The sequence below is a fragment of the Sorghum bicolor genome, chromosome 1 (genome assembly GCF_000003195.3).
Source record: "Sorghum bicolor cultivar BTx623 chromosome 1, Sorghum_bicolor_NCBIv3, whole genome shotgun sequence".
Lineage (NCBI taxonomy): Eukaryota > Viridiplantae > Streptophyta > Magnoliopsida > Poales > Poaceae > Sorghum > Sorghum bicolor.
Window position 1 is genome coordinate 51,442,910 of NC_012870.2, and position 17,937 is coordinate 51,460,846.

General features: G+C 48.7%; 3 protein-coding genes across 4 annotated transcripts in view; 1 reads left to right on the plus strand and 2 right to left on the minus strand.

The window, feature by feature from the left end:
• LOC110431899 lies at nt 427-1,560 on the minus strand. The gene is made up of 3 exons (XM_021451672.1): nt 1,285-1,560; nt 1,088-1,211; nt 427-993 (listed from the first exon to the last, which is right to left on the minus strand). Exons 1-3 carry the CDS (start codon nt 1,475-1,477, stop codon nt 987-989), a joined length of 324 nt encoding a protein of 107 aa, XP_021307347.1. The 5' UTR covers nt 1,478-1,560; the 3' UTR covers nt 427-986.
• LOC110431898 lies at nt 1,567-3,899 on the minus strand. Its single transcript, XM_021451671.1, has 3 exons — nt 2,796-3,899; nt 2,207-2,712; nt 1,567-2,124 (listed from the first exon to the last, which is right to left on the minus strand). Exons 1-3 carry the CDS (start codon nt 3,057-3,059, stop codon nt 2,112-2,114), a joined length of 783 nt encoding a protein of 260 aa, XP_021307346.1. The 5' UTR covers nt 3,060-3,899; the 3' UTR covers nt 1,567-2,111.
• Nucleotides 10,785-17,937, plus strand: part of LOC8083570 (alpha-mannosidase) — a 44,676-nt gene continuing 37,523 nt past the window's right edge. For both annotated transcript variants that reach the window (XM_002464709.2, XM_021450296.1), the window contains exons 1-2: nt 10,785-11,174; nt 11,742-11,825. In XM_002464709.2, the coding sequence (XP_002464754.2) occupies nt 10,935-11,174; nt 11,742-11,825 (324 nt within the window). In that variant the 5' untranslated portion in view covers nt 10,785-10,934. The remainder of the gene's footprint in view (nt 11,175-11,741; nt 11,826-17,937) is intronic.

The following is a 17,937-nucleotide window of genomic DNA, read 5'->3' on the forward strand; positions in this document are numbered from 1 at the left end:
CAAGTTATCTACACCTTGGGAAGGACCTTTTGTGGTCGCCGAAGTTACACGCCCTACATCTTACAGACTGGCGTACCCAGATGGAACACGCTTGCCCAACTCTTGGCACATAGGCAAACTGTGCCGCTTTTATCCCTAACTTTCAGTACATTTCATTTGTAAATCTTGATAAATAATAATAAAATTTGCCTTTTTGCTACATGCTTTCACATACATAGAATACTCGACAAGTGCCACAATTGCTTTCCAGGACAAGCTCCTCAAGGGCAATCAACATGACTCAGTGATACATCACTTAAACAAATTTACAGCGCTCAAAACCATGGTTCATATAAATCAAACTTTATTACAAACTTTATACACAAAGTTTACAATAAACACCCCTCTGGGCAGCTTCTAGTCTACTCCTACAAACTACTGTACAGACCTACTGCTCGGGCTGATCACCCGCACGGCTCTTCTGTCCCGCCGAAGGGGTCAGGGCCACCGGCACCTGGCTGGTCGAGACCGCAGGCGCCGACCGCCCATCTCCTGCAATCGACGCCCCCGACAACTCCCTGGCCGACCTGTCGGATCCTGGCTGATCGGGGGGAGTTGATGTCCCGCAGAGATTTATATCGCCAATCACTGTCGGCGATAGGTCCAGCAGATTGACGCCAAGGTCATCCGCCTCCCTCGGACCAACCTCCTTCGGATATCCCCTCTCAAGCCGGGACAAGTCGACCAGGGGGTAGTGGGCGCGCACCATGCTGAGGACGTGCGCTCCGACAAACTCCACGGCATCCTTAACAAACTGCTGAAGCCAGCCCCACGCTTGCTGTGCCTTTTCGACCGGGGTTAGCTTCGGTGCATAGGGCTGGTCCTCGGGGAGCTCGGGACTGATCAGGTCAAGTACCGGGGCTACTCCTTTCCAGATCTTGATGCAGTTGGTCTTCCAGGAGTCCCGTTCCTTGACCAGCTCGTCGAGGTGCTTCTTATTGTTTACTTTAAGCACTATGACAAAGTTTTCAAGAAAACCAAGCAAACAGTCAGTATAAACAAGAGGAAAAGAAAACTGCATGGTCGAAAAGGGTGAAACGGCTCTTACCAGCCAACTCCCGACTCTTGTTCTTCAGCTCCTCGCCAGCCTTGCGCCCGGTCTCCAACGCCGGCACGCTCCTGGTCAAGCCGGTCCCTCTCTTCTCGGAGGCGCCCAATTTCCTCCTCCAGACCTGAAGCAACAATTGCTGGTCATCAAAACCGACCCCGAAGTTAAACCACAACTTCTCGGAACATTCGACTTACCCTTCTTCTCACGATCCTTATCGGCTAATCGCTGATTCAGATCCAGCAGGCGCTCCTCCTGAGCCGCCTTCTCGGCCACCTCCCTCTCGGCCTCCAACCGAAGGCGGTCCACCTTCGCGGTCAGGGCCTTGTTCTCGGTGACTATGCCTTCAATTTGGTCGAAGCACCTTTTTTGGTACTTCGCCGTTTTCATTGCGCCTTGCAAGAATTATATGTATTGCGTAGTGAATAAGCAACAATATATACACATTCTGGTAGAATACAAGACCACTTACCTTGACTTCATCAACGAGCCACTTGGCAGCGCGCTCTACCCTCGCCGCCTCCTCGGTCTCGGCGAGCTCCTCGTGACCGGCCCAGTGGTCCCCACGCTGGCGCCACACGAAAACATGTTGGCAACCATCATGGGGGCGCCCCTGGATCCCCTCCACTTCGTCATCGGAGGCTGCCTGCGCCTCCTCGCTCTCCGCGCTACCCCAGCCGTGGTAACGGGTATCAGAGGACCCTTACCCCGGCTAGGGGAGCCCTTCGGTGTAGAAGCCTCCGCTGGGACTGGAGTTGGGGCCCTCTCTTCTTCAGCTAGAGGGGGAGTCGGGACTTTTTCTCCCTCCTCTACGACGCTGCTCGGGGGAGGTGTCCTTGCGGCCTCGTAGTCCCTTGTCAGGGTACTCGCTCGGGTCTTTACTTGAGCCGGGTTCTCCTCAGCAGTCTCCGCCACGGTCACAACCGCGGGCTGCTCCTCGGGTTGCTCGTGGGCGGTCTGCTCAGCGGCGTTTTCATCGACAACCGCCGGCTTGGCTGCTCTCTGGCCGGTGACGTTGCCCGGATCAACATCCGATGCTGCACTAACAAAAGAAGAGATAATGCCGACATCAAAATTGCATAAAAAAAGATAGCGCAGAAGACATGGTCTTGAACTCACAGGTCGGAGCTCCGGTGCGTCGCTGTGAAGAACCTTCTCCTGGTCCTCCCAGCTGCAGCCGTTGCTTCTGCTCCTCCGAGACGCACTGGCTCGACGTGTGCGGCAGGCGGGTCACTGGCTACCCGACCAGTGTCGATCGACGTGACGTTGGGGCGGCTCCATGGTCTCCTGACCAAGGACGGAGCAGTCTCATCCTTTTCATCGCCGTCGTCGACGATCCTCACGAACCGGCGGCGTTTTGGGCCTTGGCTGGTCGAGCCTTGCCCCATCAAAGGATCTACAGCCGTCCCCGCTGGGTTTGCTTCCGTGGGGGATGGCTCCACAGTCATTGGCCTCTTCTCTGCCACTCTGTCCTCGATGGTCGGTGCTGGTCGGCGCTGGTCTTCATCGCTGCTGGTGTATTGGAGGCACCGAGCAGCATTGCTTGGCGGCGGGTCCACCCCAATGGGATGGTCCATACCAGGTGCTAGCGACACGTACAACGAGCACTGGTCGATATCTCCTATCTGCAATACAACAGCGACAAGTCATCAGTCAAAGGGATACAGTATTCACATAGCAATACAAATAAACAAAGGTATTCATTTACCTTAGGAGCTGGTCGGCCCAGCGTGAAGGCAAGCATTCGATCATCACTTCGAACGAAATTATCATCTGTAAGGTTGAATAACTCGTTCATCAACCGCTGGACCTCCGCCTTCTCCAAACCGTCCCGGTGCATCCTGGTCGGGTCTTGGCTTCCTGCGTACTCGTACGCCGAGTGCACCCTCCTCTGGCAGGGCATTACTCGTCGTACGAGGAAGTTCCCGACCACTCCTGGTTCGTCCAGGTGGGACCAGTCGATCAGGGTCATCAACTCCGACACCTGAACGGTGTACTCGGGCCGATCTGTCCAACTGACCCTCTTCTCGGGAATATATCCAACGTCGCAAAAAGTGGCGCTGCTCGGTTCTTCCCTAATGTAGAACCACCTCTTGTACCATTCGGTGAGGGAGGTGTTTCACGGGCAACTGAGGTAACGGTTTTTTATCCCGTCACGAAGATTGATGTATACTCCACCTGCAATCTTGGAGCTTCCAACTGCTCCCTTCTTCCTCAAGCAGAATAAATAACGGAAGAGATCAAAGTGCTGCTCTATCGATAGTAGTGGAGATTATACAAGCATTTGTTCAACGGGATCTAAAAATCCATGCTGTCCTGCTTCTCCCAGTCACACGTTCTAGCACTTCTCTCAAGTCCAGCCACAAGGTACCACCAGATCTGTGCCTATGAAAAATCCAAGCAACTATGCTCTCAATCATCAGCTAGCACTAGATCAGAGAAGGTATTGAGAATAAGCTAGCACTAGAATAGAGAAGGTATTCAGATCGAGATAGTAGATCCAGTCTAGTCCCTATAAATAATCCTCGTGCATGAGATGGGAGAGGCAGCACCACACAACTTTTGCTTGTGCTTCTTGCGGTCGACGCTAGAGGGTGCTGTCGGCGGCTCCTGCTTGCGGCCGATGCGGGAGGGGTGTTGGGGTCGATGCAGGATTCACCGGCTCCAGATTTCCTCAGGGGAGGCGGCCAGGTTCCTGTGGAGGGCATCGGCGGCTGCGGCAAAGGGCAGGAGTCGCCATGCGATGGACGTCGATGGCCGGGATGGAGACAGGGGTCCCGATGCGGATGATAGTAGTGGTGGCGGCTGCGGCTTCGAGTGGTGACTGGTGAGATGCCGCTATGTGTTTAGAGGAGCCGAGGATAAGGTCTCAGGGGGCGACGCCGGGAAGTTCAAAAGAAGAAACAAGTTAGGATTATGCACAATACAACCGATGACCAACTGGTTAGCTCCTTGCGGTTGGGACCATTGTGGCCAGCCACGGTTCAAATCCCACCTATGGCACCTTTTTTGCATTTACCTTCCCTATTTAAATCCACTTTTTTTGCATTTACCTTCCCTAATGAAATCATTGATCCGTAAAATGATTTTGCATGATTCGTGACATTCCACTTATGGTGGTAATTCAACCAATCGTCATGCATCATCACCTGGGATTTGGACCGTCATGGATGACTACATTCTGTGATGATTTGTTAGAAGGTCACAATCAAACCGTCACGTATAAGGGAATTTCTTGTAGTGATCCCGACATAGGCCTCGCACAAGTGAATAAAAGTAGAAACGAGAAGAATGGAGTTTGGGTGCAGGTTGCAGATCCCGATTTCATAGTAAAGCAGAAGGCCTTGAAGGAAAGGGTGAACTGGAATCCCAAACCCCCTCCTGAAAAAATCTTCAAAAACTACGATCTCACCGGTGCGAGGGTCGGGGTAGCTTTCCCCTTCTGGCGCTCTCTAGCCGCCGAGCTCCTGATTGTGCAGGAGTCCCATCTCGACGAGGTCGTTGAGGGATCTTGTGTTCCTCCAGGACTTCTTCCATTCCTTGGCCATCATCTCGGCCCTCTTCTTGGCGTCGCTCTTCGCCATTTCCTTCGTGTGGAAAGCTTCGAGCTCGGATTTGGGGTTTGAAGGTGCTGAGGAAGATGAAGGCTGGGCAATGGTATGTGACTGCTGGGTAAAGAACAAGGGTGCGTACTTGGGCTTTTTATAACAACAGCCCCACCTCTACCACTTCCCGTATTCTGGGGAAGTGGGTGGATCTTGCGGCAGCTGCGGCGTTTTGGTTTTCAATAATTATCGCAGTTAATTTGGTGGCTTTTCTGCATAATTGATCATTTCCTTTTCTTGGACCGCGCAAAGAGCGGCTGCACAGTTACCAGGTGCACCTTTTCACGCAACAGCCTGACATTGTGGTAGGATACTCCATCACATCGCACATTAATATGGCGATACGATTTTTTCAAAAAGAAAAGTAGGGCTTTTGGTCAGACAGACATGATATACTTGGGGACTGTACCGACCACCGAGCATGACATGCTCGGGGACTAGTCGACTAGTCTGCCCATTCGACATCTCGGGGACTGCACCGACCACCTAGCATGACATGCTCGGGGACTGGTCGACCGGTCTTCCCATTTGATATACTCGGGGACTGTACCGACCATCGAGCATGGTATGGTCGGGGACTGGTCGACGGGTCTGCCTACTTGATAACCTATTGACTGCACCGACCACCGAGCACGCCATACTCGGGGACTGGCTGATTAGTCTCCTCTTTTGCAAGTCTAGGGACTGTGCCCAACCTCGAGCATGACGTACTCAGGGATTGGTTAATCGGTCCTCTCGAACATAAAAAAGTGCAACACGATCTTGGCATTGAAAAATCAAATGCATAACAGCTGCTCGGATAATTCTAATTTTTTAGACCTTGTTACAAGGCTCATACTTCGCCTTCCAACAAGCTCGGGGACTACATCGGTACGATGCATCTGGCGATGCATCTCAGTTTTCTTTTTTCTATGAACGATTTCCTTTTTAGACCCTGGCATCATGTGACTACGTCACCTATTACCAGGCTCGGGGACTTAGTGGGCACACTTCACTTTGCAGTGAATTTGCTTGCTTTTTGAAAGTTTATACTTTTCAGAAAAGTAAAGTGGGCACACTTCATCAGGAAAGAAATGTTTTTTGATTAAGAGCACCATGCATTCTTCGAACAACCTAATTCTTCAATGTTGATGTTGAACAACTGGTTTTTAAAATGGTCAAAATACCGTTGCAGCTGTTCGGGAGTTTCCCTCACTTGTCGAAGAAGCTCAAGACGGCGTGTTACATCATAATACATGGTGCTCGGGGACTAGCTGTGGGGTTATAAACCCCTATACCCTTACGGCTAGACTTGGGCCAGAAGGCTTGGCCCATCACGAGACAGTTCGAGGCTTGATCTAACTGCTCGGAGTTTCGCGCAAGGAAACAAGACGTGGAGATCAAGCAGGATTCTAGTCGGTTGGAATAGGAATTGATATCGTACTATCTATGGCAATTGTAACCGACTAGGATTAGTTTCCAAATCTGTAACCCTGCCCTCTGGACTATATAAGGAGAGGCAAGGGACCCCCCTTGGACAATTCATCTCAACTCAACACAATCCAATACAACCAGACGCAGGACGTAGGTATTACGCCCACACGGTAGCCGAACCTGGATAAAAACCTTGTCCGTGTCTTGCGTCACCATCGAGTTCGTAGCTTGCGCACCTGTCTGCCGATAAACTACTACTGTGGGTATACCCCAAGGTAGACTGCCGACTAGCTTTCGTCGATAGGTAAAGATGTACAACCTCTGCAGAGTGTTAAATCTGGTATACTAGCCGTGCCCATGGATACGGGCGGTCTAGAAAACTGACGAAATAGATGGACACTTTTGAACATGATTAATGATGATAAATGATGATTTATTATGTTGTTTATATGTGTTATTCTTAATTCTTGTATACATTGATCATGTGGTTATGGGATTAATTATGCTACCTTGATATTTGCTATCCAATGATCAAATATGCTATCTACAAATAAAAGCTAAATGCAGTCAAACCAGTGTCAGCTAATTGAGCCTCATAAACCCCTGGTTATACTTGTGGAGTTCGACATGGACTCACTCTTGCTATTTCCCACAAACCTCAGGAGAAGTTTAGGCTTGTGATCAACTAGTCAGTTGGATCCTGTAGAGTGAAGTTAATACTCGAAGGATGGAGTTGTCTATCTGCTGTTTGCTATCAAAGGTTATCTCTTTTATACTAAGTATATTATATATTTATGTATTGTCTTTTGATATTACCCCTTATTTGTAGCTCTATGTGAGATTTGACTTCTAAGACTCACATATGGTCCATATCTAGTTTTATTCTTAAAATCGGGTATTATAGTCTATGTCACCTACTACTAGGCTCGAGGACTAAGTGGGCACACTTCATCTTGCGGTGAATATGTTTGCATCTTTCGACCCCTATGCTTGTGATGATTTAAACTCATACTATTACTTTTTTGAAGAGCACCATGCATTATTCAGACAACCTGCTTCTTCGGTGTTAACAGTGATCAACTAATGTTAGAACTGGTCAGAATGCTCCCGCAACTGTTCGGGTAACGTTCTTGCTGGTCGAAGATAACAAGAACTTAAGTTTCACTGGTCAAAGAAGCTCAAAATGGCATGTCATATCATAATACATGGAGCTTAAGGACTAGCTATGGGGGTATAAACCCCTATGCCCTTTTGGGTAGGGTTGGGCTGATCTATACCAGAGGTATTAGCCAACCAGAAGGCAATGCATGGCCTACTCGATCTGCTCAGTGTCCCGCACAAGGAAGGAAGGCAGACTTGAAGATCAAGCAAGATCTTGGTCAGTTAGATAGGAATCATTATCCGACTACTTATGGCAATTGTAATCAGCTAGGATTAGATTCCAGATTTGTAACCCTACCTCTTGGACTATATAAAGGTAGGCAGGGACCCCCTCAAATCATCTCTCATCATATAGAATAATACAATTAGAGCAGGACGTAGGTATTACACCCTTACGGTGGCCGAACCTGGATATATCCTTGCGTGTTGTCTTGCGTCACCATCTAGTTCATTGCTTGCACACCTTTCTGTCGACAATCTACTACCATAGGCATACCCCTAGGTAGACTGCTGACCATATTTCATCGACACCTGTTGGAATGTAATGTAGTCTACAGTGCAACAAACACACTATAGGTTGAAGAAAAAATACTTCAATGGTGTCCCTATTGATGCATAATGGTGTGGACTTGTCGAGATTTGGTCTAGTACTAAGAACAAGTTGTTTGAACCCATCGATTTTGTGTCTCGTCTTGCTATGGTCTACTTGTGTTGTAGTCTAACACAATGAAGTTGTAGAAAACATCTGAGAGGAACAAGCGAAACCATGCAAAAGTGAAGTACCACTAGGCTATAAGATCTCACTTCTATGTTGTCTAGTTGCAAAAAACTGTAAGTGATGGTTGTGTTTTATTGTTACCCTAGCCTTTGTATAAATATAAACTAAAACTCATATGCAATGTGAATAGAAGGAGAACAAGAGAAAGACAGCAGAACACGATGAAGAACTTGAAGAACAACATGGTCCACTGATGAAGATGTTAATGTTGTGGAAGTCTTTAGGGACTTTCATACCAGTAGTAAAAAGGGCCTAGGCAATGCTTCATGAGTAGTAGTTGTAAGTATGTTCGTTTGCTTTCCTTGAAATCTACAAAGCCATTGCCATAAAAGAAGAAAACATAGTAGGAGCCTAGTGTTATGGAAATCTACTAAAATTGACCGAAGCTTATGTAATATCTATTAGCAGTAGGCTGAGGAAGACCTATGCATCACTCATGGATATTATTGAATAGGAAAGTTTCGCTGGCCTCATCGATCAACTAGATTAATTGAAGAGGAAGACGGAAAAGACTGAATGAGAGTTTGAGGAATACAAGAAACATGAACAGGAGTACAATAATATCCATGAGCTATACACGTGGTTTAGCTCTTCTGATAATTTAGTCATCAACTCTTGCGGCTTGATGCAGTGAACATTTGCGGTTTGATGTGTGGACTTGTACGTCGTTTTGATGTGTGGACTCATGTGTCGGTTTGATATGGTGATACTCTATCAGTGGCTAGCTACTGATATGTGAAATATTAATCGTATTTGATTGGCAGGCTGAATAGTCATGTAGTCAATCTTTGCAGGAGTGACAATCTTGAATTACTTTATGATGAATTGATTGTTGAGCACATGGTTGAACTGAGCAGGCCACATGATCAAATAAAAATGTAACATGTAGATGAACCAGTGCATGACACTGCACATGGGCTATTAAAAATCCGACACGTGGAAGGAAGTTATCATGCCATGTGGCGGAATAAAAATACAAAACATGGACGGACAACGCCATAACATATGCTCGAATAAGCAGTGGCGGAGCCAGGATTTTTGCTTAGAGTATGCCGAACAAAAAAATCTTCATATACAAACCGGTAAAATATATTTATCAATTCGATAGAATTTCATAAAAAATGTCCACCAATTCGGTACATAACTATTAAGGCCTTGTTTAGTTGCAATTTTTTTTTTGTAAAATGGACATTGTAGCATTTTCGTTTGTATTTGATAAATATTTTCAATCATAGACTAACTAGGCGCAAAAGATTTGTCTCGTAAATTACAGGCAAACTGTACAATTAGTTATTTTTTATCTATATTTAATGCTACATGCATGTGCCGCAAGATTCGATGTGATAGGAAATTTTGAAAAAAATGTAAAATTTTTAGGAAGTAAACAAGACCTAAATGGCATAAGTCGCGCGTCCATAGTGCGTTTGGAATGAGCTACCGAGAGCAGGTGCGAGACGAAAGAGAATCGAGTTTTTTTCATCGAGGCCTTGTTTAGTTCTGAAAAGTTTTTGGATTTGGCTACTGTAACATTTTTGTTTTACTGGATAATTAGTGTCCAATCATGGATTAATTATGTTTAAAAGATTCGTCTCGTGATTTACAACCAAATTATGCAATTAGTTTTTATTTTTATCTGCATATATCCAAAGATTCGATGTGATGGGTAAAAAATTATTGAGCGTGAAACTTATATATATGTTTTTTGGGCTGGGCCTAGGGTATGCCATGCCATACCCGTGCTACCCACTGGATCCGCCTATGCGAATAAGACATGACCACGTGACCAATAGAAATATGACACTTGGTCTAATGAAGAAGTGACATGTGGTCTAACTACAGCACGACATGTGGCCCAGTAAGAACCTGAAACGTGCAAGAACCAGAGATAGGCATGTTGTGCAATAAGAAAGCGATACGTACCCGAACTATCTCCAATACAACCAGCTATAGCATGTATACATAGAAAGCATCTTCAACGGAAGCACCCACTAGCGGCCACGCATGCCAAAATGGTTTTATAATAGTGTGTTTTTCGTCACAGAGCAAGCCACTTCTCAAAGCTTTTGGATTCTTCAAGGAAGTTCAAGTGTACCGTGACTTTTATGACGAGCCATTTTTTATCATAAATTCACCATAAATCTGAAACTATGACGAATTTGTCTACTTCAGTGATGAAAGTTGTTTGTCATAAAAGTGTAAATTCCTAGGAGTGAACTCAGCAAAAATATTGTTCAAATGAACCGGAATATCACTAGAAATGAAACCAAAAACTTGTTGAAGTATTGCTTTGAAAAATCCGATACGCTTACCCCCATAATAAAATTATGTAACACCAACTTGAAAATTTCTCATAACTCATTCAAGCAAAGGAATAGAGGCTGAGAAAACAGATAGGTGTGCCCAAATCAATTAGCTCTAACAAAACTCTTTTGATCTTCTGAAAGAGAATCACAAAAGTTTCTGGAACCGACTTTCTGACCTAAATTTTATAGTTTAACACAAATAAAGCCGTTTGGGAAGAAGTGTGGCCACATAAAGCTGCTAAACAGTGCAACATTTGGCTTTTAATTTTAGCTTATTATTCTGATCATAATCAGCCTATATTATCGAAGAGGTCCAAGATATATAGCACAGCCGTTTGGCTGAAAGCAGGATGGTCACAGCTGGTTCTGAAGGAGCCCACTGACCGTGAGGGTATAGGGCCCTGACGCCCTGTACTCATCACAAAACAAACGCCAACTCCATGTAACCAACACCCAAGGGCGCGTCCACGGCTCCACGCTGTAGGCGAACTCCCACCCACTCCACTCCAGTGACCGTTTGTGCGCTCGTCGTGGTCGGGGCTGCTGGACGGTGCGGCATCCATCCATCAGACAAGAAGCCATCGACCATGGCGCCTGCGCTTGTGCTGGTAGCTCTTGTAGCGCTCGCAGTGGCAGCATCGGCGACTGCAGTCATGGAGGCCTCGGCGTTCGCGGTGGGGTGCAACAACAGGAGCACGCCAGGTGGTGGAGGCGGCACGGTGGTGGGGAACAAGCTCAACGTGCATCTGGTGCCGCACTCGCACGACGACGTCGGGTGGCTCATGACCATCGACCAGTACTACGTCGGATCCAACAACAGCATCCAGGTATATATACTGTAATTATTGTAACACAATATAATACACCATGCCGCCTTCCTTCCTTCCTTCCTTCCTTCCTTCCTTCCTTCCTTCCTGCTTGTCAGTTCATTCTCTCACTCACCAGTATACATGTACATTTGGCCCGTTAAATTTGGCCCGGTCCGTGGCACGGCCCGGTCCGGTGCTTGCGGGCCATGGGCCGCACCCTCGGCCCACAGCACGATGGTGGCCCAGCCCGGTCGGCCCGTGGCCCGACACGGCCCGCTCATTTTGTTCTATATGTTGTGATTTTGTGCTCTTTCTCTTTGATATAACAATGAAATTGTATGCTGCTTCTTCTGTGATTTGTGAAAAAATTGACCTTTGTTTAAAAAAAATGGTAAATTGAGACATGATATGCTTGTCGGGCTGTGGGCCGGCCCGGCCCGACCGGGCTGAACGGGCGGCACGGCCCGGAAAAATGGCCCGCGGACCGGACCATGGGCCGCACCCTCGGCCCGCAGCACGGTGGTGGCCCGGCCCGTTGTACATCTATACTCACCAGCTCTCGCTCCTGGGTGATATGCATGGCAGGGCGCGTGTGTGATGAACACGCTCGACTCTGTGGTGGACGCGCTCGCCAAGGATCCTGCACGCAAGTTCATCATCGTTGAGCAGGTAAGAAGCACCACTTCCTGCTCGCGTACCGTACGTGTTCCATCGCCTCGGATCCTCGTCTGCTTTCTGCTCGTCCTTGTCGTTCTTGTCTTTGTGTGCCACTGAAAGTTGCGAAGTTTTGCCATCGCTGTAGTCGTAGTTAAGAGCACGACAAACAGTGTACGTTATTGAACGCCAATTGGATGTTAGGATACTGACAGGTACAAAAAGACACAGAAGGGGGACACCACTAGTATAACCACCCGTTGAGTGCTATCTGCTGACTGTACATTCTCCCTCTGGTTTTTTGTTTTGCCCTCAATTCAACACGTGGGCCACTTCACCCTGCAACCTGAACACATCAAAGATTGATAAGCTCAACTGAAATTTTTTTACTGCCTATCTCAGGTCCACAATAGTCACCTCCATCATCAATAAAAGATTGATTAGTTTCCAGAAGTGTACAAACTGCTATGAGATGCTATGCATTATTCCGCACCAATTTGATGTTACAGAAGCCCGTATATCTCTAGATTTAGGGTCTATATGATCCGATGAAGTGTATGTAGACAAAGTATATGGTCATACTAAACCATCTAAGGTCGTATGTACGTTAAGTATGCATGCATATGTACAGTAGTGGTATTTTAGTAATATATTAAAATGTATGAATTTTGAATTCCTTTGAAAAATTTCGCATGGTAAGATCTAGAGTATCTTAATATAAGTATATGAACATACTCAAACCGATAAACAAATATGAATACATACTTAATGTAGTTTATTGAAAATGTGAGTAATTAGTGAGTACAGAAAATGAGCTAATATGCGAGTGTTTGGATGGCGGGATGAAGTAGATTGGGTTGGCCAGGATCTCCTTTTAGGGGATTTCAGTCTGGAGTACATATGGGTTGGATTTATCCCAGATGGGAATATTTCTGCTATATGCAGATTCATCCGATTTCACCCAGTTCCCATGCTTTGTGGGTTGGACAAGCGAGGGCGTGCGCAGAGCGAGCCGGCAACCAGCGGCGCATGTGGCCTGGGAGCAGTTGCAGGGGTGCCGCGCGGGGCCGAGGAGGCATAGCGCACGCAGCCGGAGGAGCAGCACACCGGCCAAGGCGAGGCGCGGCGGGCAGAGGAGCAGTCGAGCAGGGCGCAGCCAGCCGGTGGATCAAAGCAGGCGGGTGGTTGGCAGGGCATGACCGACTGGAGGAGCATAGCAGAGCAGGTCGCGGCCGGTTGAAGGAGCAGCTAGCAGGCCTGCCGGAGGAGACGCCTGCAGCAGCCATGGAGAAAAGACGACAGAGGAAAAGTGTAGAGAATAATTGGGGAGGATGACAGGTGGGGCCTACATGTAAGCTATCTCATCCCACATCCATTAACCTTGAAACCAAACAGACCTCCAACACAGCCTAAAAAACTAACGCATCCCACATCTTCCTCAAACCAAACACATGGTACATTATTTGCCCTGTAATATATAGTTACCTTATATAATCACCCAATTTTTGAGGCGAACAGTGTTTTTGTCTCGCAACAAATCAGCATAAGCAGTAGCAAACAAGGAGCACATGCGGACTAAGCTGTTACAAAACAAAACCAACATGTCATAATCACTCAAAGCTTGACACAACTGGTACAACTTGTCTCCCAAATTACGAGTACTGGACACAAGGATATCCGCACAAGATAATGTAGATAAGCTTTGGAGGATTCTGAGGATAGAAAGGACGATGAGGATAGGGAGAAGGGAGGGAATCAATGAAGGAGCCGACGTGGAGGAACATGGCAAGAGCATTGATTGTTCGTTGTGTTGTCCGATGATGTCTCTCTCCTCCATGTCCTTCTCCTCTTTATCTTACAAAAGTAGGCTTGTAGCCTAGTAGCTTGTACCTGTCTTCACTATACAAGCCAAAAGGCCAGCCCATACTGCCTAGCCATCTCTTGGCTAAATTACTAGTAAGACTCTTTATTGTAATATCCGATTTTAAAGACAAAACCAGATATGCACCATATGCGAGTATTAAAAGTCAAATCTCACATATAGATACAAATAAAGGGTAATATCAAAAGACAATGCATAAAATAAAATATATAACGTACTTAGAATAAAAGAGATAACCTTTAGTATCAAACAGCGAATAGACAACTCTAAACTTCGGGTATTAACTTCTCTCCACAGGATCCAACTGACTGGTTGATCACAAGCCCAAAACTTCTTCTGAGGTGTGGGGGAAATTGCAAGAGTGAGCAAATATCTGTGGGGTATAAACCCCTATACCCTTACGGCTAGACTTGGGCCAGGAGACTTGGCCCATTACGAGACAAGCTCAAAGCTTGATGTGACAGCTTGGAGTTTAGTGCAAGGGAGCAAGCCGTGAAAATCAAGCAGGATTCTAGTCGGTTAGAATAGGAATTGATATCGAACTATCTATGGCAATTGTAACCGACTAGGATTAGTTTTCAGATCTGTAACCTTGCCCTCCGGACTATATAAGGAGGGGCAAGGGACCCCTCTAGGACAGAATATTCTCTCAACACAATCCAATACAACCAGACGCAGGACGTAGGTATTACGCCAACTCGGCGGCCGAACCTGGATAAAAAGCTTGTCCGTGTCTTGCGTCACCATCGAATTCGTAGTTTGCGCACCGTCTACCGATAAACTACTACCGTGGGTATACCCCAAGGTAGACTGCCGACTAGCTTTCGTCGACAGTGGCGCGCCAGGTAGGGGGTGTGCGTGCAACTTCTTCGGCGAACAAGATGGTCACGATCCCAGCTTCCGCGGCCGTGCCTGAAGGCCTCACGTTCACCGTCGGCCAGATCACGTGGACGACGCGCAGCGGCGGCCTCACGACCACGGCTCCGAAAGAAACTCAGATCCAATCTGAGAACACGTTGTCTCCGACCACTCGCGTGGCGGAACCGAGCGCCCGACCACCGCTCCCGCTCTACAAGGGAAAGAAGATCAACTGCTCGGACCTTCTCCACGCGCTCGATCGCGCTGATTCCAAGCTACTCGAAGCTTCCCAACTAGTGGACGGAATCCTGCGTCAGCCTGATCAAGCTGCTCCAACGGGTTTTTTCAAATCCCGTCGGCCAACTCGTGTCGTTACACACGAACGGCTGGGCACGTCTCTGACGATAACCTCAACTCCCTCAGGACGATCTGTCAAGCTCAAGAAGGGAGACTATCCTTGCGGCCTGAACAACTCGGCCTCTCTCTACTCGCGGCACATCCAATCCGTTTTCAGCAAAGCGGGTTGGCCGCCAAAAAGGAACGGTCGTCACTACGTCAACATGGTGACAGTCCAAGAACTACGGGACGGCCAGGCTTCCAGCACCAACTCTAGCATCGGTTCCGTCCCCACCGAAGTTATAAACACCGAAGACGAGGACTACGACCTGGATTTGTCTTCACACCCTCCGGGTTTCCCTCGTTTTCCGGTATTCCCCCCCGGCGAGGAGATATTGTTTTCAACGTCAGCGCCGACGAGCCGGTCGTAGATGGAGAAACAGATGAGCAGAGGCAACTCCGCGAGCAGCGCAACGCCGATCGCGCCCGTCGACGTGCAGACGAGCAACAGCAAATTCCACCGCATAATCTTAACGACGCTTTTGACATGGTCGGGGATCAGCCAGTCTACAAGACGCCAAGTGCTAACGTGGCTGTCGCCATGGCTAACCTAGACCGGCTCCCTGATACCCCTGAGTGCCAGGGAGTCCGGACCAGCATCCGAGCACACCTGATCGCCGCAATGGGACAGACAGCCACTCTGCTCAAGAGAGTCCAGGACGTCTCTTACACGGAAGCCACCTCCGACCAGACTAATCGTAGCCGGACTTCACCGCCTCCCAGCAGGTGTCACCGCAGCCGCTCTCCCGACAACCGTCGAAAAGATTCACGGCGTGACGATGGTGGTCGGGACACTGACGGTCACCGCGAGCAGAACCGCAGACGCGGTCAAGAAGTAAACCAGCACAGGGATCTCCGACACAACATCCCTCCCAAAGATGCCCGGGACCGCATCAACAGGCGCGCCACAGAGAGAGCAGTCCACGAAAACCTGCGCCGTATCGAGTACGATGCAACGCACGGCCCTCCGGGCCTAAGACAGTTCTCCTCACACCTCCGCCAGGTCGTATGGCCCCGCAATTTCAAGCTCGAAAAACTTAAAAAATACGATGGCAAGGAAAATCCAGCGAACTGGATCACTCTCTATGAAATCGCCGTCCGATCAGCAGCGGGAGATGAGCACGTCATGGCCAACTACTTCCCCGTAGTACTCGACCAGGCTGGTCATCAGTGGCTTCTTGGCTTACCCGAGGACTCTTTCGACTCTTGGGGAGAGCTACGCCAGGCTTTCATCGACAACTTCATCGCCACATGCGAGCAGCCTGGAAACAAGTATGACCTCGAAAGGATAAGGGACAGGAAGAACGAACCTCTTCGCGATTACATCCGACGATTCTCGGATATGCGCCTTAAGATCCCGAAGATTTCCCACGACGAGGCCATCTCTGCCTTTATCAAGGGCCTGCGTTTCCATGAGGCGCTAAGGAACAAGTTGTTGCGTAAACGGCCAACAACGGTGGCAGAGCTCCTCGCCACAGCCAAAAATTACGCCGACGCCGACGACGCAGAAAAACTAATCCGAGACGATGCGAGAGGTCCCGACCAGCCTCCCCGGCGAGATGACGGTCGCGGTCGCTACGACAACAGGAACCACCGCCGCCCCGACAACCGCGATCACAGAGAAGGTTGGGATCGGCGACGCGACAACCGCGACGATTTCAGAGGAAAGCGCCCCCGCGACTACGATCACGAAGTAAATACGGTAAAGCGTCCCAACGGGCGGCGGGACTGCCAAGAAGACTACAACAAAACGTTGAAGGGACCGTGCCAACTACATCCAAAGTCTAATCATACCATGGAAGAGTGTCGCGTCCTCAAAAGCATCTATACACGGCAGGCCGCCCAAGACAACTCCGCTAAGAAAAATGGCAAGCGAGACGAGCACCACCACGAAGACGAGGATGAAGACCAAGATAGGGACCCCCGACACCAATACGTCAGCCCCACTGACGTGGTCCACTCCATCTTTGGGGGCAAGGTCTCCATCGAATCTAAGCGAGAAAGAAAGCTTTTAAAGAGAGCCTGCCTTAACATAGACAGCACGGACGGGCTGATCGCAGACCCAAAATTCCCCTCGTGGTCGCACAGGGAGATCTCATTCAGCAGGAAGGACCAGTGGGCCGCTATCCCAGAGCTAGGTCGTTTCCCTCTAATCCTGGACCCTTGCATCAACAGCATCAGATTCGAGCGCGTGCTCGTGGACGGGGGAAGCTCCATCGACATCCTCTTCCGCAACAGCCTGCCCGCTCTCAAGATATCTCCTGCACAGCTAAAACCCTACGATGCCCAATTCTAGGGGGTTTTGCTAGGACAGAGTTCAGTGCCCCTCGGACAGATAACATTGCCTGTCCAATTCGGCACACCCGACCACTTTCGGACAGAATTCATCAACTTCGTGGTCGCGGACTTCGACGGGACCTACCACGCTATACTAGGCCGACCATCGCTGACAAGGTTCATGGCAGTCCCGCACTACTCATACCTGGTCCTTAAGATGCCTACGGAGAAGGGCGTCCTAACCGTCAGAGGCAATGTCTACACCGCGTATACCTGCGAAGAAGAGAGCTTCAAGATCACCGAAGCAATAGACCTCTCAATCCGCATGGTAGAAACAGCGACCCAAACCGCGCAGCTGCCCCCCGACCAGCTCCAATTACCCGAGCAGGAGACAGCCAGGAAGAATTCAAAATCCAAGGAGCACAAAGAAGTACAGCTGGTCGACGGCAGCCCCGAGAAGACGGCCCTCATCGGGGCCAATCTGGATCCAAAATAGGAAGACGCGCTCGTCAGGTTTCTAAGGGACAACATGAGCATTTTCGCATGGAAACCCGTAGACATGCCCGGCGTCCCACGAAACCTGATCGAGCACTCCTTAAATGTCTCGAAGACCGCAAGACCAATCAAGCAAAAGCTGCGACGGTTCGCTCGTGACAAAATGGAGGCTATCAGGACAGAAATAACACGGCTTCTAGCAGCCGGATTCATAAAAGA

What these genes read in the sequence shown, in the direction of transcription:
- LOC110431899 (XM_021451672.1), bottom strand. Translation starts at nt 1,477, where the DNA reads ATGAAAACGGCGAAGTACCAAAAAAGGTGCTTCGACCAAATTGAAGGC. An exon ending in TAAGGATCGTGAGAAGAAGG is followed by an intron (nt 1,212 to 1,284) that starts GTAAGTCGAATG and finishes TTGTTGCTTCAG; the next exon opens with GTCTGGAGGAGGAAATTGGG.
- LOC110431898 (XM_021451671.1), bottom strand. Translation starts at nt 3,059, where the DNA reads ATGACCCTGATCGACTGGTCCCACCTGGACGAACCAGGAGTGGTCGGG. An exon ending in TGGGCCGACCAGCTCCTAAG is followed by an intron (nt 2,713 to 2,795) that starts GTAAATGAATAC and finishes GTTGTATTGCAG; the next exon opens with ATAGGAGATATCGACCAGTG.